Source organism: Gymnoscopelus microlampas (assembly GCF_963454915.1).
Source record: "Gymnoscopelus microlampas genome assembly, chromosome: 13".
NCBI classification, from domain to species: domain Eukaryota; kingdom Metazoa; phylum Chordata; class Actinopteri; order Myctophiformes; family Myctophidae; genus Gymnoscopelus; species Gymnoscopelus microlampas.
This window is the reverse complement of record NC_139950.1, coordinates 6631058-6657009: the sequence shown is the minus strand read 5'-3', so window position 1 is coordinate 6657009 and position 25952 is coordinate 6631058. Positions and strand designations below refer to the sequence as shown.

General features: G+C 39.6%; 1 protein-coding gene across 4 annotated transcripts; it reads left to right on the top strand.

Moving 5' to 3' along the window:
- The first annotated feature begins 2251 nt into the window (after positions 1–2251).
- Positions 2252–10478, top strand: LOC311058352 (uncharacterized protein). 4 transcript variants are annotated; one of them, XM_084075772.1, is made up of 10 exons: positions 2252–2711; positions 3574–3633; positions 3781–4044; positions 4176–4436; positions 5760–5867; positions 6235–6321; positions 7879–7929; positions 8801–8851; positions 9532–9582; positions 10226–10478. In XM_084075772.1, the coding sequence occupies exons 1-10, from the start codon at positions 2681–2683 to the stop codon at positions 10234–10236; spliced, it is 975 nt and encodes a 324-aa protein (XP_083931898.1). In that variant the 5' UTR covers positions 2252–2680; the 3' UTR covers positions 10237–10478. The 4 variants fall into 4 exon arrangements, with proteins under 4 accessions (XP_083931898.1, XP_083931897.1, XP_083931899.1 ...); XM_084075771.1 differs by having other exon boundaries at positions 8801–8857; XM_084075773.1 differs by lacking the exon at positions 9532–9582 and having other exon boundaries at positions 8801–8857; positions 10229–10478.
- Positions 10479–25952: the final 15474 nt, after the last annotated feature.

Here is a 25952-nt window from a genome sequence, read left to right as displayed (position 1 = left end):
CTCCAAAGCAGGATCTGAACTGGATGAATGCAACAGTGAATAATAAAATAAATAGAACCCTTACATATAAACACAAATATGAAACACACACATTTCTGTGTTTCCACTGATGCCCCCATTTGAAGGATGTAGGGCCTCCATCATACTCCTCCCATTCAACATTTCCTACAGACTGTCTCCATCCCAGCCCATAGGAGTACGTACGGCGACATATATCACCCTCCCTGCCTGGTGTCCCTCCCCTGAACACGGGCAGTTATGCATTTAAGACACTCAGCCAAACTGGAAGCACTCTGTGGTGGTGGACAGGTCATTTACCCTTGCACCACCCGAGCGCCAGGAAAAAAAAGGAAATGCCTGAAATGTTAGTACACAAATTTTCTTCTCCCATTCGTATGTTATAACATGAGCTGTGACTAATATAGCTTGTGAAGGCCATATACAACCATGAGCCACGGTTGTTGCTAGGCAGATTCATTGATCAGATAAGATTACTGAGTAAAAACCAAATCTGATGTGATGTGCACACATTTAAGTATACTCCAACAATCACTTTACCTTTTCATACTGGTTCAACATTGGTTTAAATGACCCTATTATTTAAAGAATATAACAGAGGAGAGTGTCGGGTGGTGCAGGAGTATAAAGGCAGAAAAGGCAGAGTAGACGTAAAAATGGCCCAGAAGTTTTAAAGTGAAAGAAGCTAAGAAGTTGTCTCAAAAATGCATTAAAGAGTTAAACGTTTTAGAATTTGTTGTGTCGGTTTAATTCTGGTATTTTCTTAATTCAGGTGAGCGGGGCACATACAGTGATTCTGGAGAAGGTAGGTAACCATGCTGTTATTCACTTCTACCTACATTGAATCAGACATAGCTTAACACATCGAGTTAAAGCTGTACTATGTAACTTTTTAATAACTATTTTTTTAAACGTTTTAATAACTTATTAATAACTATAGCATATCATGTCCCACACAAAAGCATTTGAAGCAAAAAAAAAACATTACCTACTCTTCATCATTTTTATTATGTCTCTGTAATGTTTTTTTCCAGGTGGACATTTTCCCTGTTGGGGTCATCTTATCCCCATCATTTTCATCAGTGGTCTGGTCTGAAATTCCATCTATCGATGAGTACAGGTACAGTTTGTTTCATGTTTGAATTCCTGCTGTCAATTTACCTCATTGCCATTTTAAATCGATCAACCACCACATTATTCTCCCCACATTATAGTTAACGGTTGAGTTTTGCTACAGTTCACTCTTCTTAGCCCCCCCCCCCCATTTTCTTCATAGTCCATCCCAATGAATGACGACGTCTCTGAGGTCTGAAGTTCATGGTATCTTCTCCACCTTCCTGCTGCATTGGTCTGTCTCTCTGATCCAATGAAGCTACTAGGGATGAGAACTGTTCCCTGTACCCTGTTCCTGTGTTGTGATGTTGATGAGCCAAGAGCTAAAAACTTTATCCTTAATGTCGAGGGTTGATAACATCCTTTGATGCAACTTTAGATTTAAGTTTTGGAATGTTTTCTTTACATCAACTTGTAGACTAGTTAGTTTACTGCACTTTATGTTAACCTCATAGCTGCTACTTTTTGCACCTTGTGGCAACCCTCATGTGCATATCGGCTACTTTTTTATGCTACTGTATATGTACCTACGTATAGTATATATATACATATAGCAGCTGATCTACAAGCTCACAACACAGAAATGATGAGACACATTGTGAGCTTGTAGATCGGCTTTATTTGGGTATTTTGGAAGATTTTTTAATGTATTCAAATAAGTATATGGCCTGTTTTTACCATAGTACATTTAGATTATTGGTCTTTTTTTGTACATTTCAGTATTCAAGGCAAGCTTGTCTGCTCAGTGCAATGTTTGATTTCAAATACTAAAAGGCAAACAGAATGTAATTTGTATTTGTGTTCCAATGTTCAATACCAAGACTGTATTAAATCATTAATCACAATTAGTTCTTTTACAATTAATCGTCAACCAAACTTTCATGATTTTGACAGCCTAGTTATTATATCTACTTCTTTTTAACTGCCTAAACCCTGCCTTAAACCAGGGGTCTTCAACAGGGGGTCCGGGGCCCCTTGGGGAGGTGATAGGATCATGTTTTTTACATTAACCACTTGAACCCTAGTATCCCTATTCTGAGATCTGCTATCTTTGGCAAAGAGCAGACTAAGTATTGACGGTCCAAGTGTCTGTCTGTCTGTCTGTCTGTCTGTCTGTCTGTCTGTCTGGTAAATAAGCAGTGTTCATTTTGTTGACAAAAACTAAAAGACTAAGATTTTGATATTTAGTCGACTAAGACTAAACAATTTCAGATGACTAAAATAGGACTAAAACTAAACGGTGTGTAATACAGAGACTAAATCAGAATTTGCTGTCAAAATTAACACTGTGTCTATGAACAGACGTGTGTCTATGGAGTGTCTATGGAGTTCGGCCCACCTATTGACAATATGAAATGTATATTCGACTATTTGTTGGTATTTTGTCCAAAGAATGTTCTAAATGAGCTCACACTTCAAGGAAACTCAGCAGTGGACCACTTCCTTCAGTACAGCCTCCTCACCACCATCACAACAGCAGTAGGAGGAGACAACAGTCAGTCAGTGACTCTGTCATAACAGTGTGTCAGTCAGTGAGCAGCAACACAGCATGGAGCAAACATCACTCTACCTTCTAATCTGTGAGTACAAACACAATACAACAATTATTGTATTCACTAATTTCATGGTGAGTGTGTGTGCATGTTTTCATGGAACACACACACACACACACACACACACACACACACACACACACACACACACACACACACACACACACACACACACACACACACACACACACACATTCACTGATACTTATGACACTGTCATCACTGTCAGATTGTAGTTAAGTTACTAGCTCCAGAGTCAAGTCTTGTTTCCTCCAGTGTTTAACTCTCAAGTCACATATACTGAGTCACACTCTATGACACTTAATGATAATCAACACTGATATGATGCGATGGTGTGGACTAGCCTCCTGCCCAGCATCAGGGTCTGGAGCTCTGCTGTGGTGTTAGCGCTGCTGTCGGCTGTCGCACCACAATGTGTGAACGTGCGTGTTTGTTCATTTCCTTCTACCTTAATGAGCATAAATTGTCCTCATAGGGACAAGATGAAAAAAAAAGTTACTACAACTGATCAGGGTTCATATGTTGGGGTTCAAATTAGGCATTTTAAAGGGACACTTTGGCGATTTGGAATACCTTATGTATTCTGGGTATTTCTCTGCAAAAGTATTTCTCTGCAAAACACAGACCTGTCCACACAATGTCATCATTATTTTCATTTATTATTCTTTTAAATGCCTTTTATGTCTTATGCCTTATGGAAAACACTTTGTATTGCCTCTGTGTATGAAACACGCTGAACAAATTATCTGTTTTTGTGCATTTGTATACACTGGATACACAAATGTTATGATACCATCATTATTTATTTTAGAGTAATGCAACACTATGTGCAAGCATACAAAATGATTCTGATTCTCGCTCTCTCTAGTGGCTATTTCCATGGTGAGTGTCTCAGCAGAAGTTCCAAGACGTGGTGATGTTATGAGAGGTAAGTCAGCTTGTCTTCTACTGACCACCATTGTTTACAATTAACATTATCCACACCTATCAATGAAAAATGGGAACTGTAACAAGAAATATAGTTTTGATTTTAACATACATGAAATCAACTTTCTTCTGGATTTCTGCCCCACAGTCTCTCTCAGAATCAGTCCTGACAGAGCTCAGTTCTTTAAAAGTGAGCTTGTCTTACTGAGCTGTGAGGACAAACAGTCTAACTCTACTTTCTGGAGAGTGAAGAAGACCAACATCAAAAACATCACCTCAGAGTGTGATGACTGGGGGGAGAAGAACAACACGGGATGTGTTCTCGGGCCCATGCAAGCCAAAGTAGACAATGGACTTTACTGGTGTGAGTCTTCAAAGGGGAAGAGTAACACTGTTAATATCACTGTGACTGGTATGTTAAGCAAGTCTTTGTTCAGTTTTATTGGGTTTTATTCAGCTGTCTGTTAAATATTCTTTCACGTTACAACCTCATCATGTCACCTCAGTCATATGTTCTTCCATTCTGATGTTATCATTGTTCAGGTGGAGATGTGATCCTGGGGAGCCCTGTACTTCCTGTGATGGAAGGAAGTAATGTCACTCTGCACTGCTGGTACAAAAACAAGACAACTGATCCACCATCCTCTGACCGTCCAGCTGATTTCTATAAAGATGGATCCCTCATCAGGACTGAGTCTACAGGACAGATGACCATCCACAATGTTAACAGTTCTAATGAAGGATTCTACAAGTGTCACATCTCTGAACTTGGAGAGTCACCAGAGAGCTGGATGGATGTGACAGGTGAGATGATTGTATCACAAACCCAGACTTTATATGAGGAGTGCTACCTAGGACAGTGAGAGGTTGTTCTCATTGGTCAGCTGCTGTATAACCCCTATAGGGCTGAAATGATTCCATGAATGAAATCAGTAGTGTGGGTAGAACAGATCTGGCTTCTCTATGTGTGAACTAGTATAAGAAGTGTCTGAAATTGGTGCTCTGGGCTTTTTGCCCTTTGGGGCCTTTGCACTCTTGGCCCAGGGAGGTTTGTTTTGTCCTTCGGGGCTTTGGACGACACAGAGAGCAGCAACAATTTCTCTTTCATAACATATACATGTGCCAGATAATCCACTACAACAAAACACCAAGAGAGTAAAAGAAAAAACTTTTAGTCATTCTGTCCGACTTCACTGTAGCCTAGTAGCCTTTTCATAAATGATATTTGTACTTAGGCTGTGTTGAAAGTTTGTAATATTTAGAGAAATTTAAAGTTTCAAATACAAAAGTAGTAGCAGTAGTTGTGAATTAGCAAACTGGACATTTAGACTGAATGTTTGCTTTATCCTCATCTTGCGCTAATGCACACAACTGTTTCGCCAGGTTTATTTTTGTTGTTTCTCATAAGCGTGCATCCGTTGTCCGTCAACAACACAGCCGTTTGTGCTTTGACTTCTGTGCGCAGACACCCTCGCCTGCAAGTCGATGGGAAAACCCCGTTCGCGTCCCCAGTGGGCTACTGGTGCCGACTCAGCACCGTTAGTATTATCTTTTCATGACACTCTACATCTCACAGGTGGGCTGTGGACAGTTCAGCAACCTGCCTACCAATGACATCATCGTTGGGGAATATTATATGAGTAAACAAGAGTTAACATTTCCTCAACATTGTAGCAGCAATAACAACGATAACAAAGATATCAAGTTGGGTTTCTACTGAAAAAACAACAAAACAATACCATGGCATGTGATATTCTGTGCAATTGTCACAGAGCAGTGAGTGAGACAAGATGGTGGGTCAAGCTTGACTAATCTAGAACATTCCCACAGGACTCAGAGGGTTAAATTAAACTGTTGATCAAATGCAAATTTTCTCATTACCTTTGTGAATAAATAAGGCTTTGGATAAGTGATAAACAAATTATCATCTGGGATTCGTCGTTGCCTGAGTTTATCCAAACAAGGGCAGGAATATATCAGCCCCATTGATCAGGTTGATATGACTGCCCTTGTTATGATAAACTCAGGCTATTAAGAGTATGTTTAAGAGTAATATTGGCATAAAAAATGTATTCACTTCTCTTAAAATATGTGTTTAAGAGGAATATGTGTCTCATTCTGCTTCAGATTCACAGACCTCCATAGACAACCCAACATATTTCTACCCTCTGATGTTTGCTGGAGTCGCCATCTTTCTGCTGATTCTGAGCCTGTGTCTCTTGAAGAAGTACAACGGTATGTACAGTATGGTATTTAGCTGTAATATTCTGCAGGATGTGATGTAACTGTTCCTTCTGCCTTTTGAGACAACTTACAGCACAGTCTCTGGCTTTATCCTTGGGTATAAACCCCGAAAAGATCAGAGGCGTGGTCGGAAGTATGGACGACACGACAGAGTTCAAACCTACCGTATACGTACGTTTGAACTCTCCTCCTGTCTCTATTTCTGGGGTTCATCCCCAAGGTTGAAGGTTTGAACTGTGTTGTCCGTACTTCCATCTCTGATCTTTTCGGGGATTGATAAAGTCAGTCTATTCTAAACGTACAAATGTATGTCGTTTATGATTATTATGTTCTGATGTAGAGTGTTTGTGTCCTGCAGGCTGTAGTAGAACAGACAGACGTGACCTAGATGTGACCTATGCTGATGTGAGAATGACACAGGAAGCTCAACACAGGGAGAGGAGAGGTAGAGTAACACAACGCTTAGTTCCTTACAGACTCTCTGACTTCTGAGGGCTTGAGAGTTGTGCCATTTGAAATTGTCAGCCCTTTATGTACCCTTTCTGTAAGTCAGCTGTGATGCAGACGTTGCCTAAGGGAATTACCCATAGCTCATATCGTTACCAGGGGAATCCTCCAAACGTCAATCATTAAAGGGATATTTCACTTTCAAATAAAATCATTAATAAAAAACATTAAAAATATATATAAAAAATAAATGAAAAAAGGAATGGAAAAATCACGGCCCCCTCACACATTAGAATGTCCTTTTAATGCGTGAGGCATGTTTATTTTATTTGAAAGTGAAATATCCCTTTAAGTATGCAAATTAGTCTTCGTGTTTAGAATGTCAACAAACAAAAAGTGCTTTCTCACTGCTCTCAAAGAGATGGAGCGGAGGAGATATATTTATTAAAATAAGGGACACAAGATAATAAATGGGCAAAGTAAATATATATATACAGAATATGGAAATACATTTTAAAATGGATATTACAAACCCTATCTAAACACAAATTAAAACTGGCAGAATATAAACAGAATATCACAGCCTTTAACCATTAAATTTGAAAGCATCTTTGTCATTTTAGATTTTATCGTTGGCTATTCAAAAATAGCAGATAGTATACAAGCTCACTGCGGGTCACTTTGTGCCTTACACTTGTACATCTGCTATTTTTGAAAAATCTTAAGTGTGACAACTACTGATTTAGAAGGCATTTGTAGAATTTGAATGGGTTGTACTGACTGTACAACAGTAAGAGGACAGAGTTTTAAAAGTGATCTAAAGTGTCATAAATGAAGGGCTCATCTTCAAAGTGCTGTCCCATTCCTTTTATACCATTTGGAGGCCTTGCAGCCTCTCACCCTCATGCACTTATTGTACCAGCTGACGTCATTTAACACATCGGGTGCCGAACACGGTCTGAACCGTGTGTTTACATAGTAGCGCTCTGGTGCCGAACATGGTCTGAACCGTGAGTTTAGTCTTTTTGTTTTTTTTGTTTTTCTCCGCGCGGGCGGGGCTAGAGCAGCTCTGGGAGCACCCATTGTAATCCTGCGAAGGAAATGCCAGATCGCTCACCGGAAACAATTTTTTTCCCCCATCCGCTTCCTGTCTATTTCCTACTTTGAAACGCCTATATCTCCGAATCTGTATGCTGTGGTATCTCCGAATCTGTTCTCCGAATCTGTAGCCAGGCTCATGGCACAACATGAATCGATGCTTTTTTTTGCGTGGATTTGCTTGTAACGCACGCGGAAGCTTTAAACAGCAAAGCGCAGTCAATGGGGAGAATGCTGGCACCCACGGTAAGTTGTTATGAAAAAATGCTGGCACCCGATGTGTTAAGTCTGTTAGGGTTCAGGGCTCAGGGTTTAGGTGGACATTGGAATTGGGCCTGAGATCACTCTCATAAACAATAATACTCTGATCACACACTTATTCTGTTGTTTACTTGTTGTTTCCATGAGTCAAATGTTTTAACACTTGCAAGTTGCTGTCTCTTGCGTTTTTCTCCAGACCAGACCTCTGAAGAACAAGACATGTACTCCACTGTGAAGACAAACACAGGTATGTCTAATGAACACAGTATACTGTATTATGCTGTGGTTATATGAAGGGAGAATATGTTGTGTTCCGCTTTTAGGGATCATCCAGGTTTACATGAAAGGATAGCTTTTCATACTGCTGATCATAAGGCTCTGGCTGAGCTTTGTGAAGTATGCTGGTGCCGACTCAGCGCCATTCCAGTTGCATATGGATAGTTTACTATCATTTGCTCTCACTTACTGTACTGTATGTACTTTCAGAAGGGGATCTCTGATAATGGCATCAAAGTAAAGGACCTGCACATTTAAAAAAAAAAAAAAGCTCTTTCTTCGATGTTTTGATCGTTAGAGCTTCATCAGGACAGGACTTGACCTGGAAATCTAGGATTGAGTGGACATGATCTGCATGTGGAAACGTTGATGTGCAATATTTTTTTGGGGGTTCAGTGTCCACATTCTGCGTGTTGTGTGATTTTCAGAAATGTACAATACAAAGTAAACAAAAGACATCCACTGTCCATAGACCCTCAATCAGACAAGGAAAAAAAAGTTTAGGAGAGGGTCTGTTGGTGTGTACGTGTCTGTCTGTCTGTCTGTCTGTCTGTGTCCAGGGATAATCTCATAAACCGATGGGCTGATCAGCACTAAATATCTTGTGCACACTGCCAGTAGGCTTAGGAAGTACCTCCACACAGATACAACATAAAACAATGATTAAGGGCGGACATTGGAATCAGGCCTGAGATCACTCACATTATACAACAATAACACTGTGATCACACACTTCATTATGTTGTTTACTTGTTGTTTCCATCTCTCTGTGTGTGTTTACATTATTTCACCAGAGAGACAAATGTTTTAACACTTGCTGTCTCTTTTGTGTTTCTTTCCAGATCAAACCTCTGAAGAACAAGTCATGTACTCCACTGTGAAGACAAACACAGGTGCAGGTCAGTCACAATGAACACAGTATACTGTATATGCTGTGTTTATATGAAGGGAGGATATGTTGTTTTCTGGGTTTAGGGATTGATTGATTTAAATTTTTATTAGGCAAAACAAATGTAAAACATCACAATTACATTAATAATACTTTTGGGGAAAAGGTCCGTCCAAAAAAGTCCTTGCGGACTTGTTTCCGTTGTGGTCCTTGGTATTCATTTCATAGACATATATAGTAGCAACCAAACAGTTATATCAACATAAAAATACAGGGAAGAATAACACTATGTAGAAAAAAGAAAAAAAGCATGATCATCCTGGTTTACATGAAAGGATAACTTTTCATACTGCTGATCATCAGGCTCTGGCCGAGCGCTGTCACCAGTGGGCTACTGGTGCCGACTCAGCACTGTTCCAGTTGCATACATGTAGTTTACTATAATCCGATCTCAGTTATGATGTACTTTGAAATTGCTCTTGTGCACACTGCCAGTAGGCTTAGGAAGTACCTCCACACAGATACAACATAAAACAATGATTTAGCTGACGTGATCATTTTGCTACTTCCATTGCTCCAGAAACTGTGTCTAATCTCCCACTGTGCTGTAGGACAGACAGACAGAGTGACGACAAAGTATGCTCATGTGAGAGTGACACTTGCTGTTTCTTTTGTTTGTTCCAGACCAGACCTATGAAGGACAAGGCATGTACTCCACTGTGAAGATAAACACAGGTCAGTCACACATTCTTTTCTTGACTTTAATTTATTTTATTTGACTTTAATTTTTATAATGAAAGTTAATGGGGGTCAGATGGGTCTGAAAACGGGCCCAGATATGGAGTCATACGTTATAGATACTGTAGATGTCTGTTGCTTTTGTCATCTATGACTAACGTCATTGATGACTGAAGACGTGGCCTGTAATTGCGTCACCATGAGGCCCATTTGAAAACATTGTGGTTCTTCCTTGGCCTGCCAAGAGTGTGTGCGCAAAGTTTCACGCCGATCTGTCCAATGTGTCCGAGATTAGCTGCTTGCAGTGAGGCAGGCATGCAGGCACACTGACACACAAACAGGCAGGGAAGAAAAGCTGGTGCCCGATCTTACCCCTAAACCTTTTTACCATTTTTACCATTTGGAAAATATCTTAAAATAGTTCAAATAGCTGATCTACAAGCTCACAACGTGTCGATGTAGATCGGCTAGTTGAACTATTTTAAATTGTTTTTCAAAATAGTAAAATAAAGCTTATACAGGCATAAGGGGTAAGGTGGCGCACAAGAGGGCCCACATTATATCTCTGCCCCCTTTGTGTCAATGCTGGCCAATCTTTATAATGTTACAGTTTGTGTTTTATTGTTTTTATGTGTTACAGGAGATGTTTGAGTGAAGATGAGAGGATGAGTTCACAACACCAGGACACACACATACCCCCTCCACCTCCACCATGATCTTTTGATCCTCCTCCTCCACTACCACCAACATCACACCTTTGTGAGTTTTAGAACAAGCAGCTCTGAGGAAGTGGATATTTTTTGTGGTATCGAAACATCTGTTAACCACAGCACTTAAACATTTCTTTGAAAACAAAGTCTATTTGAGCTCACTGGTATAGATGTTGCATCCTGCATCAGTGGAAAACGTTTTTTTAAAGATGAAAAACCACAAATACTTTGCTCTGCTCCAATCATCAGTTTGCACATGTGTTCACTGTTTGACGTTAGTGAGGACAATGAGACATAGATAGATAGATAGGTAGGTAGGTACATACGTACTACGTACGTAGGTAAGTATGTACCCAGTGGTGTAAAGTAACTAAGTACATTTACTCAAGTACTGTACTTAAGTACACTTTAGAGGTATATCTACTTTATGGAGTATTTCCAATTGTTTATACTTTTACTTTTACTCCACTACACTTATTTGAAAACTTTAGTTATTAGGTACTTTGCAGATATAAATTATATTATAAAACATACATTAACCACTTTAGCCCTAGGCTTTTAAAAAAAAAATAGCCGATCTGGAAGCTCACAATGCGATGCGGCGCGTTGTGAGCTTGCAGATCTGCTATTTTCAAAAATGTTAGTTATTTTTCTTTTGGTACTTTAAGTACATTTTGATACCAATACTTTTGTACTTTTACTCAAGTAAATTTTGAATTCCGGACTTTTACTTAACAGAGTATTTCTACATTGCAGTATTGATACTTTAAAACATGTTAGTACTTTTCCCACCACTGTACGTACCTATCTACCTACCGTGGGGGAATTTCGCCCAGAGGCAGCACAGTAGTTAGTTACAAAGTTACAGGTACAGAGTAAGGAAAATAAAAAGAAATACAAAGGTAAGAAATAACAATTAGAAACACCATCAATAACAGTATACAAAGTATACAACTATCCTGCACTATGCAGAAAAACAACAACACCACCAGGTTACAGTGTCCTCACAGTATCCCGCCACACGAATACGTGCGTCTCGTATGTAAATCCTATAGCGACTGGAACAAAGGACATGCCCAGTCTCATACAGTTCCACCTCGTGTAGGTGAATCTGTTGTTTCCTCTCCTGCTCAGATGTCCCACTATATTCAGGTGGAGGGGGTGGGAAGGGTTTTCCATGATGGCGTCCAGCTTCTTCACTGTACGCACTTTAGCCACCTCCTCCACCCCCTCCAGTGAGGTCCCCACGACGGAGCCCACCTTCCTTGTCAGCCTGTTTAGGTTGTTAGTGTCACCCCCCCCCCCCCCCCCCCCCCCCACGTAATTCCAAAGAACACACACTGGCCATAGCAGACTGGTAGAATATCTGCAGCATCCTGTTGCACACACCAAAAGCTCTGAGCCTTCTCAGCAAGAACAGCCTGCTCCTTCACTTGCTGTAGAGTGCATCAGAGTTGCAAGACCAGTCCAACTTGTTGTTGTCTACAATCTGTTTTGCTTAAGTCTTGACATGCCTAGCTTTGTACTTGTCTATGAAAATTGTTTTTTATCTTGCCCTGTTTTTGGAAGTGTTCTTTGTTAAATAAACAGGTTTTTTTAGCTGCCTCATCTGCGTTTGGGTCCATTCTACACTCACCGTAGAGCGCAGCCATCTCAGTGGTTCTGGGCTGGCTGAGGAAACACAACAGGGACAGGGACTTGTTAATCTCTCAGTCAGACCCATAGAGCTATATATAAAAACTAGATAAGAGCACTATAATACACAATTAAAATAAATTGCCATAAAGTACTGTGTTGTGAAAATGATATAGCCTATGTTATTATGTGTCAAGAAGAACATACAGTAGCATACCATAAACTGGAATGTTGTCATAGTATAGTGGCTAGAGTGCCAGCCAGAAAAACAAACAACATCCCTGGTTCAATGCCATATCTCGGATATCATACCTTGTTGTCAAAGAACATCATCTGTGGACATTGTTACAGAAATATCAGTAATGTCACTCTGTTTGTCGTCAAAAGATTTAAGCCTTGAGGCTTCAATCTAGGGCTGGGCCATATGACTTCAAATGAAAATAGCAGATTTACTAGCATTGGATATTGTTGCATGTCACCACTTTACAACAACATATTGTGGAAACCTCATTATGTCCAAAACTGTTCTTTTTCAGGATTCAAATTTTAAAAAAAAACTAGCAGATCTACAAGTTAAAAACGTTTTCGCTCGCGTTTCGAGCTTGTGGATCTACTACTTTTGATGCTTTTGTGTGACACTGTAGTATGATCAAGTAGGGCGTTAATTTATGAAAAAACACAGAGGTAAGAGGTTTCTGCCTGACAGCAACGATATAATACAGACAGGGCTGGAATTTCATGGCCACCGTTGCCCCTCAGTTTGGCCTTCTGCCCTTCAAAATATGATCTGCCCTGAGGCCACAGTGGCCTTGATGCCCTGTCCATGCTGCCCCAGCTGATTTAATTGTTTTCTCCTCTGTCTCTTTCCTGTAGTCTTTACACTTAAAGGTAGGGGAAGTGATTTACTTTGGTTAAAATAAGTGTTAAATAGCTCTATATTCTGATAGTACTCATTGCTATATAGTGTTTGTTCAGTAAAAGGAGTCTCCCATGTCTCTCCAGCTCTCCTGATTGGATTAAATGTTGTCACCTATCTGAAAATGTATTTATATTCTGTTTACTAAAGAGCTGGAGAGACTGTGACCGAACAAACACTCTGTAGAAATGATTACTATCAGAATATAGTACTTTAACCGTTTAACAAAAAAACAAAAAGTATCACTTACCCTACCTTTAACTGAGACTACATCCTGTTTCTGTAGAACAGGACGTGAACCGTTTGTGGTCAGACAAGGACACATAGAGCTGAACTAGGCCCTTACAAGAGCGTAGATGGCAGAAAAGGTGACAAAAAGGGTGACAAAAAGGATGATCAAAAATTGTTAGATCTAAGGTGCAAAGGCAACTCGGACTATGTGTCTATGTGTCACATACGCGGTGACTTCTGAGACACCGCGTATGTGACAAACAGAACATGCATTAATCATGCACACACTGTTGGGCCAACAGTTAAGGACAAATAATCCAATAAAGTAAAAAATACCTCAAAATTGTACTTGAGCACAAGTACTTAGTTACTTTCCACCACTGGTCTACGTAAATCATGTGTGTCTTCAAGCAGGGCCATGGTGCTGGATGTGCTGCATGTGGTTGGTGGACACACCTCTTCAGCTCCTCACAGCAACGCTCCTTCCCAAGTGCTTCCAATTCCTTGGACAGGCCTTTAAAGAGGGTTAAATAAGATTTGCACATGTAAATAAATGCTTTTACAAATGCCAAGACTGATACCAAGTTTATTAAAAGCTGTGACTTTAGAATTGAATGTATTACACTAATTCGCTGTTAATTGCTTGGCTCAATAACAACCTTTCACGTTAGGTACTGATAGGCAAACTGAAGCTGCGATGGAAGAAATCATGGACAGAAATTATGTACATCAGTTCACAGGTAGTGATCTACCAGCAATTACCATTTTTGTAATTTTTGTATGCCACCACTTTACAATATCATGGAAACCTCATTATGTCCAAATCTGTTACTTTTCAGGATTCAAATAAAAAAATAGCAAAAGGAGCAGATATACAAGCTCAATGCGAAAAACACAAAAAGTTATAATATGGAGATAAGAGGTTTCTGCCTGACAGCAACGATATAATACAGGCAGGTTTGAATTCTGTCTCTTTCCTGTAGTCTTCAGTTCACAGAGACTACATCCTGCTTCTGTAGAACAGGACGCGAAGCGTTTGTGGTCAGAGAAAGACACAATACAACTGAACTACGCCCTTACAAGAGCGTAGAATGCAGAAAAGGTGACAAAAAGGATGTTAAAAAATAGTTAGGCACAAAGGCAACTCAGACAGTCTACAGTGTGTGACTTCTGAGACGCCGCGTACGTGACAAACAGAACATGCACTAATCATGCACATGCTGTTAACAGTTATAGGACATACGGTCATCAGACAGAGTGCAGAATTACAGAATTACAGTTCAATCTATTTCACTGTCAGTGTGTTTTTTATTATTATTCAGACATCAGTGTCTTTTGTTGATTCTAACTCCTCCTGAGTCCCCATCTTCAAACCAGTCCAGTGACTGAGTATGAACATTTGAAATACTTACCAGGAGTTTGTACAATAGTAATTTGTATTAATTGCGTCATATAATATGGTAAATACAAATGCATTCTTAACCCTTAAATGTAATTAATTATTTCAGTTATTTGATGGCCTTGCTGTCCTGGCATTTGGCCTTTGTGCCCTCAAAACATTTACAAGACCAAAGGCCAAATGGCCTTGCTTCTAAAAAGATGAAATTCCGGGCCTGAATACAGTGTTTAATCAGACTAGTCGATTATCAAACAATCTATTTTTTAAAAATGGTCGATTCATTGATACATTAAATTAAATAGAAAACTTGCTTGAATCTCGTTTATTCGATTATTTACCTAACATGTGGAAGATTAAGTCTGTTAGATGTTCTAATATTGGTTTTGATATATATTTTGGTTAACTTAATTGCCCAGCCCTTGGTCAATCTTTGCATCAAATCAAAAAACTCCAGCTCTGTTGCTCAACAAGTCCAACACAGAACAGAAGGAAGAGTATCATCACATACACATTTGACCACAGGGAAGCTTAGTTCCACCAGAGGAGGGCGCTGTTGTACAAACAAGGTACTGTATTACTAAGTATTACACACTTCATCTCAGAGAGAATAAACACTCACAGCAAAAATCACTTGTTACATACAGAAAGTATATATAAAGTGTTCCCTCATTTGCATTCAACCACTACCACGGGATAGTCTCTGTATGTGGAATATTGAGTGTGGTCTCTTCTCTTTGTACATATATTGTGACAGACCAGTTTGTCCAAACCAAAAAGGGCCAGTAGGCTGAGTGTAATAATAATAACTTTATTTATATAGCGCCTTTCAAAAACAAGTTACAAAGTGCTTTACAATAACAACAGTTCAATTTTACAGATGTACAAATCCGACATTAAATTGCATAAATAGTACAACAGTTCATACTCTAAGAAAAGGCTGTGCAATAGAGGTGAGTTTTTAGAAGAGATCTAAAAGAGGACACTGAGTTTGCCTGTCTAAGGTTCCCAGGCAATGCGCTCCACAGCCGAGGGGCCCGAACAGCAAAAGCCCGGTCGCCCTTTGTGACAAGTCGAGACTTTGGTACAGTCAACAAGGCCCTGCTGGATGATCTCAGGCAGCGGCCTGGCCTATAAGAAGTTAGAAGATCACATATATACACAGGAGCCTGACCATTTAGGGCCTTAAAAACAAGCAGTAAAATCTTAAAATCAATTCTAAAATTCAACGGTAAAGGTCAAACAGGGCATGAGTTGTACCTGTTCAAAGTTGGCATTTTTCAATTGAGTGCTATAGCGCCACCTTTTGACGAATGAGTGTGAGAATTATTTCTTGATCGTTTTTCATGACCATCTACCATATGGCCCAGTTTCGTAAAAAGCGACAGCACGGTTCAGCCAGAACTGCGAAAAGTGGCAGCTGAGCTCTGGCCCCGTAATAAAACAGGTCCAGAGCTGAGCTCTGGCCCCGTAACAAGGATAATTCCTTTTAACAGGTCGTTCATGAAAGTCCTTGCGGTCTTGTTTCCAATGAGAACCTGTGAGCAATTAGGGGTTAAGAGCCTTGCTCAGGGACAAATTTCATTTCATCGACACATATGCTGTCCTGGCCGGGAATCGAACCTGCGGCAACCAGGGCCTCTGGCTCCCTAGGCGGGTTCACTAACCACTCAGCTATGGCCGCCCCTCAACAAGCAAAATATACCTACACCAGGGGTCTTCAACAGGGGGTCCGGGACCCCCAGGGGGTCCTCAGAGTTACACAGGCCAAAACTTTGTGTGCTATGATTATTATTATTTTTACATTAACCACTTGAACCCTAGCATCCCTTTTCTGAGGAGAACTTTAGCCAAAAATAGCAGATCTACAAGCTCACAACGCCTCGGCTATTTTTGGCAAAGATGTAGAGGTGTAGAGGGTAAAAAGAGCAGACTAAGTAAACAAAAAAGTTTAATCTGAAACACAATTGTATACAATTATAGATGGGGTCCCTGCTTCATCTTTCTCTCAGCTAGGGGGTCCTTGGCCTGAAAACGTTGAAGACCCCTGACCTACACTATAGGTGTTTTTTCATGTTTGTAGCTGGCTGTAATCTTTCACTGAAGAGCATGCAGGGCAATGCTCAAATACACACAACAGTTCTACAGTGGTAAAAACAAAACAGTCAGACCTCTGTACCCTGCACGGTTTAACTGCTTCAGTGAATCTGAGACTCCTTGGACCATGTCATTCACTCATCTCTCCATCGCAGCTTCTTGCTCTCAGGAGAACCTGTTCCCCTGTCGTCAGCCTCCAGCACAGATGTACGCCCAGGCAAGGATAACTTTTATTACAGTTTGTAAAAGTGACAGTTTCATGCTCATTGTCTGATGTGACTTTAAGGTTGACATGTAAATCAGTGTGAATGCTAATGTGCACTTCATTGTCATCATCAATGTATGATTATTTGTCTAATTGTTTGTTTTTAATGTCACCTTTTCTTCAATAAAGCCCTGCCAACTACACCATATGGCCTGTTCCTTGGAGGAGTTGATGCAAAAAGGACTTTAGCTTTTATTAATTCAGTTCCTACATTGACACAATAGTATATGAGAAAAGTCATACTAAACTCGTACTGTGTCATAAAAAATGAAGTCATACAATACTTTAGTATAAACAAAATGCCATACAGTCCTGTCGTTAAAAAAATACTTTGTTCTTCTCAGCCTAAATTGTTCACAGCACAGCTATCTATTTTTATATTTAATTCTTGTGACAACCAGGGTGACTGGTGTGGTTGTCATGGTTACTAACCATGTGTCATGTGTGTCAGAATGATTGGAGGGCGGAGTGTGTCATCAGTGGAGATCTGGCCCACCTGGATTGTCCTCTATAAAATAGGTGGCTGGACTTCATTCTTGTTCTCTCTCTCACCGTGAAGCTCACTGGGAGCACTCCAGCCTTTTGGATTTTGCTTGTTAAAGAACAAGATCACTGTGGTAGAGTTTTGGGTTGTGTAGTTGCCTTGTCACGATGTAACTCCAAAGGTGAACAAGAAATCTAAAATAATTGCTGTGTAATAATTGAATAGAAATTGATCATTCAAAATATGCTCCTCATTGACATTGTACGGTGAAACGGCTCTCAAAGTCACTCTTTTAGCACGTAAACGAACACAAACAAAGCTGATTCAGTCAATAAATCTAAAATAAATCTAAAACAGAACAAGAAATCCAAAATAATTGCTGTATAATAATTGAGTTGAAATTGATCATTCAAAATATGCTCCTCATTGCCATTGTACGGTGAAACAGCTCTCAAAGTCACTCTTTTAGCACGTAAACGAACACAAACAAAGCTGATTCAGTCAATATAGAACATCACCAAACCCAGTACTGTTTTTTTTTAAATAAAAATGTCAACTTCCTGTTGATTTTACTGTTTGAAGATCCAGATCCGCGGATCCAGTCCGAGTTCTTTTTAATAAAAATAGCAAAATCAACAGAATGTTAGCATTTTTATTTAAAAAACAAACGGTACTGGGTTTGGTGATGTTCTATATAGTCTGAATCAACTTTATTTGCGTTTGTTTGTGCTAAAAGAGTGACTTTGAGAGCTGTTTCAGCCTACAATGTAATTCAATGAGGAGCATATTTTTTTTATTAATGGAGCAATTATTTTAGATTTCTTGCCCACCTTTGAAGATGCATCATGGCAAGGTAACTACACAACCCAAACCTCTACCAAAGTGGTCTTGCCCTTTAAGCACTGTTAACCACCCCAGTATCCGTATTGTGGGTATAGCTTTAGCAGAAAATAGCCGATCGACAAGCTCACTGCGACACGTTGTGAGCTTGTCGATCGGCTATTTTCAGTCAAAACTTTCCTCATAATAACACAAAACAGAAAATACACTAGTATTGAGCCCTAAGGCTCACCGGTTACCCATATGGGGTTAAGTTAGTTTTAATAAAATTTAAACCTTCTTTGTTTGTGTGAGTTTCCTCATTTTGTTACAAACTCAGCCGTTTGCAACACTCTTGGTTGGTTGTTGCAATAAATACATTACATTTAAGTGGTTGAATTTATGTAATTTGTTATCCCTGAGTCACTAGAATACCTCAAAACGAAGTATGGAGCTCGGCCTATAATTGATCATTGTTTTGATTGATATGCTGCATGCCATGAGTGCGAAGTGGTATTTTCTTAAACTTAATTCAGTTAATCATAGAGGATCTGTGGTCATAATACAGCACTGTTTGAGGAACTATAGTTGAAAACTTAAGACATATTTTTTAATGTCCAGTCCAAAGTGAGAACAATGTAGCCTACTTGATTTAACACCAAAACTGCTATAGTTTTGATCATCTGAAACTAAGGAATTTATAAATGACAAAAAGGGTATGAATTTTTATGACATTACGAAACATCTCTCTGTTTCCTTTCAATGAAAGTGTAAATCTGGGTTCAGACTCAGTCAGAGTAAACGTTTTCTAACAGATGGTTTTAAACAACCTAAATCTCAGTCGTGTCATAATGAACCCTTTCCCTGATCATCAGAGGGTGTATCTAGTAGATCCAGTCATTCTGTCAGGGGTAGAGGTGTTTGCTGTGGATTTTCATCTTTTGACCTGTCACCTTTTGCTTTAACTTTAAATATAACCTCAAAATCCTAATTAATGTGAAAGGCCTGGTGGTGCAAGAGTAAAGCATAGGCTTCACAAGCAGATGGTTGTGGGTTTGAATCTTGGTCAGGGAAGATCTAAATTTTCGGTCTTTTTAAGGCGAGAACCATGGATGAAGCCCGCCTCCCTCCTCACGCCCTCTTTTAGCTCCGGTAGGAGAGGGAGGAGCATGGAGGGAGCCCACCTCCAGGGGGAGGAGCTTAATACATTTACATATTAATTAAAGGTTTTTATTTTAGTATTTTTTGTGATTTTATGGCCACGGTTTTTTTTCACATGAATTTGTTTGAGACATTTTTTTATTGTTTTTTTTTCATCACCAGTTTGTATTGACCACAGTTCCATTGTTTTTTTGTTGTATTACCCTTTTAGTTTTTATTTAGTAGTTGTTTTGAGTGAGCTTTGAACCTCGAACCTTTAGTTTGTGAGCCTTTGATTTATCTTTTAAGCCACGCTGGCATGGAAGGTACAATTGGGAACGTCATCCTTAACCCGCCTTTCAGAATTTAGATGGACAGTGAAAATGTTCTTCAGGAGCCTTGAACCCCAAACCTTCTACTTTCAGCCCCTGTGTTTAACTCTTGAGCCACGCTGGCATGGAAAGTACAATTGGGAACGTCATACTTAACCCGCCTTTTAGAATTTAGATGGACAGTGAAAATGTTCTTCAGGAGCCTTGAACCCCAAACCTTCTACTTTCAGACCCTGTGTTTAACTCTTGAGCCACGCTGGCATGGAAAGTACAATTGGGAACGTCATGGTTAACCCGCCTTTTAGAATTTAGATGGACAGTGAAAATGTTATTCAGGAACTTTGAACCCCAAACCTTCTGCTTTCAGACCCTGTGTTTATCTCTTGAGCCACACAGGTACGGATAATACAAAAGAGAACGTAATACTTAAACCACCTTTTAGAAGTTAGATGGACAGTGAAAATGTGCTCCAGGAGTTTCGAACCTTAAACCTTCGGTTTATAAACCCCAAAGTTTTCTCTTGAGCCATGGTGGCATGAACCATGCAACTGAGAACATAATACTTAAACCACCTTCTCAGGATTGAGATGGACAATGACAATGTTCTTTAGCTTTGAACCTTAAACTCTTTGGTTCATAAACAGTGACACATCTCTTGAGCCACAGAGACATGAAACATTCAGATGAGAAGGAAATACTTATCCTTTTAGTATTTAGATGCTCAGTGTATTTCTACATTAACTTCACCACTTAAACCCTCTATTCTTAGTAAAGTTGCAACTTTACTTTCCCGCTTGCCTTGTTACCATCTACACCAAATCTTTTCACAAAGAATTGTCAATCTACACGCTCACAACACGTCGACATATTGTAAATCTTGACAAATGTTTGCCGCCAGAATAGGTATGCTGGGCCTTACTTCTCCCACCACTGCTGAAGAGCATACAAGACATTAGACAACTAAGAAACCCCAGTGGTGCAGTTAGAGCATATATGGGCAACTGGCGGCCCGGGGGCCACACGCGCCCCCCACCCTCACTTAAAGCGGCCCGCAGGCTAATATCAGAATACTGATATATTATTGATTTCAGCTGTTACAATTCCAAACATGCAAACATGACCCGCTTTAATGACTTCAGTCTATATTAGTAGCTTGATGACTAGTATTACAATTCTATTGTCTTTTTATGTCCAATGTATTTGTAATTAAATTCATAAGGTTAATATAACTATAACTAAATGCATTTCAAATTAAATACAAATGTTATGTTTCAGGATCCCAATTCAAAAGTAGGAAAAAAAAGCAGGATTCCAATAAAGAAAATAGCTAAAATAGCCGATCTACAAGCTCAAAATGCGTCGCAACTTTTGTGCGACATAGAATGGCATAGTGAGTGTGGAAATATAGTGGCCCTCTCCATTATCAGAGTTGCCCACCCCTGAGCTAGAGATATGTTGCTTCTATGAATATGATATGTTGCATTCTGTGAATGACATGGTCCAAGGAGTCTCAGATTCACTGAAGCAGTTAAACCGTGCAGGGTACAGAGGTCTGACTGTTTTTTTTTTTTACCACTATAGAACTGTTGTGTGTATTTGAGCATTGCCCTGCATGCTCTTCAGTGAAAGATTACCGCCAGCTACAAACATGAAAAAACACCTATAGTGTAGGTCAGGGGTCTTCAACGTTTTCAGGCCAAGGACCCCCTAGCTGAGAGAAAGATGAAGCAGGGACCCCCTCTATAATTGTATAAAATTGTGTTTCAGATTAAACTATTTTATTTACTTAGTCTGCTCTTTTTACCCTCTACACCTCTACATCTTTGCCAAAAATAGCCGATCTACAAGCTCACAACGCCTCGCAGCGCGAGGCGTTGTGAGCTTGTAGATCGGCTATTTTTTTCTAAAGTTCTCCTCAGAAAAGGGATGCTAGGGTTCAAGTGGTTAATGTAAAAAATTAATAATAGGAGCACGTTTCAGGCAATTTAAAGTTGATTGGTAGCACTTTGTAGTGACTTTTTTTTTGGTCCCTAACATTCATCGAGCTCTGGACTTAGTAAAAAAAAAATCGTTTCGGTAGTGACACCATTGTGTCACTACCGAAACGAAGTTAAATCCGAAAAAATCACTAAGTGTGGAGGCCAAAATTGTTCCCCCAAAAACCTGTTAGGAGTACGTTTCAGGCAATTAAAAGTTGATTGGTAGTACTTTGTAGTGACTTCTTTTTGGTCCCTAACATTCATCGAGCTCTGGACTTAGTAAAAAAAAAATCGTTTCGGTAGTGACACCATTGTGTCACTACCGAAACGAAGTTAAATCCGAAAAAATCACTAAGTGTGGAGGCCAAAATTGTTCCCCCAAAAACCTGTTAGGAGTACGTTTCAGGCAATTTAAAGTTGATTGGTAGTACTTTGTAGTGACTTTTTTTTTGGTCCCTAACATTCATCAAGCTCTGGACTTAGTAATTTTTTTTTTCGTTTCGGTAGTGACATAGCACACAAAGTTTTGGCGGACCCCCTGTAGTAACTCTGAGGACCCCCTAGGGGTCCCGGACCCCCTGTTGAAGACCCCTGGTGTAGGTATATTTAGCTTGTTGATCTTATTTTTGTTTGGTTTTTCCCACGCTTTGTTTCGATGTCCCACGTCCTAATTGATTGATTTGCTCCTGCTGTGTGTCCCCTCATCACCTTTATTTTATGTCAGGTGAGGTGTGTGTTTGGGCAGCCTGGCATTCAGTGAGAGAATGGGGGTGAGCTAGGCTCAATATTTTGAGTTTGGGTTTGAACCCCTAACCTCTGGTTTGAGAAGCAACATATCTCTAGCTCAGGGGTGGGCAACTCTGATAATGGAGAGGGCCACTATATTTCCACACTCACTATGCCATTCTATGTCGCACAAAAGTTGCGACGTGTTTTGAGCTTGTAGATCGGCTATTTTAGCTATTTTCTTTATTGGAATCCTGATTTTTTTTTTCTACTTTTGAATTGGGATCCTGAAAAGTAACATTCGTATTTAATTTGAAATGCATTTAGTTATAGTTATATTAACCTTATGAATTTAATTACAAATACATTGGACATAAAAAGACTCTGTGGCTCAAGAGATGTGTCACTGTTTATGAACCAAAGAGTTTAAGGTTCAAAGCTAAAGAACATTGTCATTGTCCATCTCAATCCTGAAAAGGTGGTTTAAGTATTATTTATGTTCTCAGTTGCATGGTTCATGCCACCATGGCTCAAGAGAAAACTCTGGGGTTTATAAACCGAAGGTTTAAGGTTAGAAACTCCTGGAGCACATTTTCACTGTCCATCTAACTTCTAAAAGGTGGTTTAAGTATTACGTTCTCTTTTGTATTATACAATACCTGTGTGGCTCAAGAGATAAACACAGGGTCTGGAAGCAGAAGGTTTGGGGTTCAAAGCTCCTGAATAACATTTTCACTGGCCATCTAAATTCTAAAAGGCGGGTGAAGGATGACGTTCCCAATTATAACTTCCATGCCAGCGTGGCTCAAGAGATAAACACATGGTCTGAAAGCAGAAGGTTTGGGGTTCAAGGCTCCTGAAGAACATTTTCACTGTCCATCTAAATTCTAAAAGGCGGGTTAAGCATGACGTTCCCAATTGTACTTTCCATGCCAGTGTGGCTCAAGAGTTAAACACAGGGTCTGAAAGTAGAAGGTTTGGGGTTCAAGGCTCCTGAAGAACATTTTCACTGTCCATCTAAATTCTAAAAGGCGGGTTAAGTATGACGTTCCCAATTGTACTTTCCATGCCAGGGTGGCTCAAGAGTTAAACACAGGGGCTGAAAGTAGAAGGTTTGGGGTTCAAGGCTCCTGAAGAACATTTTCACTGTCCATCTAAATTCTAAAAGGGGGGTTAAGGATGACGTTCCCAATTGTACCTTCCATGCCAGCGTGGCTTAAAAGATAAATCAAAGGCTCACAAACTAAAGGTTCAAGGTTCAAAGCTCACTCAAAACAACTACTAAATAAAAACTAAAAGGGTAATACAACAAAAAAACAATGGAACTGTGGTCAATACAAACTGGTGATGAAAAAAAACAATAAAAAAATGTCTCAAACAAATTCATGTGAAAAAAAACAGTGGCCATAAAATCACAAAAAATACTAAAATAAAAACCTTTAATTAATATGTAAATGTATTAAGCTCCTCCCCCTGGAGGTGGGCTCCCTCCATGCTCCTCCCTCTCCTACCGGAGCTAAAAGAGGGCGTGAGGAGGGAGGCGGGCTTCATCCATGGTTCTCGCCTTAAAAAGACCGAAAATTGAGATCTTCCCTGACCAAGATTCAAACCCACAACCATCCGCTTGTGAAGCCTATGCTTTACTCTTGCACCACCAGGCCTTTCACATTAATTAGGATTTTGAGGTTATATTTAAAGTTAAAGCAAGAGGTGACAGGTCAAAAGATGAAAATCCACAGCAAACACCTCTACCCCTGACAGAATGACTGGATCTACTAGATACACCCTCTGATGATCAGGGAAAGGGTTCATTATGACACGACTGAGATTTAGGTTGTTTAAAACCATCTGTTAGAAAACGTTTACTCTGACTGAGTCTGAACCCAGATTTACACTTTCATTGAAAGGAAACAGAGAGATGTTTCGTAATGTCATAAAAATTCATACCTTTTTGTCATTTATAAATTCCTTAGTTTCAGATGATCAAAACTATAGCAGTTTTGGTGTTAAATCAAGTAGGCTACATTGTTCTCACTTTGGACTGGACATTAAAAAATATGTCTTAAGTTTTCAACTATAGTTCCTCAAACAGTGCTGTATTATGACCACAGATCCTCTATGATTAACTGAATTAAGTTTTCAACTATAGTTCCTCAAACAGTGCTGTATTATGACCACAGATCCTCTATGATTAACTGAATTAAGTTTAAGAAAATACCACTTCGCACTCATGGCATGCAGCATATCAATCAAAACAATGATCAATTATAGGCCGAGCTCCATACTTCGTTTTGAGGTATTCTAGTGACTCAGGGATAACAAATTACATAAATTCAACCACTTAAATGTAATGTATTTATTGCAACAACCAACCAAGAGTGTTGCAAACGGCTGAGTTTGTAACAAAATGAGGAAACTCACACAAACAAAGAAGGTTTAAATTATTTTATTAAAACTAACTTAACCCCATATGGGTAACCGGTGAGCCTCAGGGCTCAATACTAGTGTATTTTCTGTTTTGTGTTATTATGAGGAAAGTTTTGACTGAAAATAGCCGATCGACAAGCTCACAACGTGTCGCAGTGAGCTTGTCGATCGGCTATTTTCTGCTAAAGCTATACCCACAATACGGATACTGGGGTGGTTAACAGTGCTTAAAGGGCAAGACCACTTTGGTAGAGGTTTGGGTTGTGTAGTTACCTTGCCATGATGCATCTCCAAAGGTGGGCAAGAAATCTAAAATAATTGCTCCATTGATAATAAAAAAATATGCTCCTCATTGAATTACATTGTAGGCTGAAACAGCTCTCAAAGTCACTCTTTTAGCACAAACAAACGCAAATAAAGTTGATTCAGACTATATAGAACATCACCAAACCCAGTACCGTTTGTTTTTTAAATATAAATGCTAACATCCTGTTGATTTTGCTATTTTTATTAAAAAGAACTCGGACTGGATCCGCGGATCTGGATCTTCATATAGTAAAATCAACAGGAAGTTGACATTTTTATTTAAAAAAAAACAGTACTGGGATTGGTGATGTTCTATATTGACTGAATCAGCTTTGTTTGTGTTCGTTTACGTGCTAAAAGAGTGACTTTGAGAGCTGTTTCACCGTACAATGTCAATGAGGAGCATATTTTGAATGATCAATTTCTATTCAATTATTATACAGCAATTATTTTAGATTTCTTGTTCACCTATGGAGTTACATCATGACAAGGTAACTACACAACCCAAACCTCTACCACAGTGATCTTGTTCTTTAACAAGCAAAATCCAAAAGGATGGAGTGCTCCCAGTGAGCTTCACGGTGAGAGAGAGAACAAGAATGAAGTCCAGCCACCTGTTTTATAGAGGACAATCCAGGTGGGCCAGATATCCACTGATGACACACTCCGCCCTCCAATCATTCTGACACACATGACACATGGTTAGTAACCATGACAACCACACCAGTCACCCTGACAACTCCTCCAAGGAACAGGCCATATGGTGTAGTTGGCAGGGCTTTACTGAAGCATCAAAATCAGTTTAGCCACTTCAAACCTATATACATCAACTATTTGAAAATAGCAGATCTACAAGATCAGCAATTGACATGATCTGTAGATCTTTTTAGGTGGGTGTCTGCGG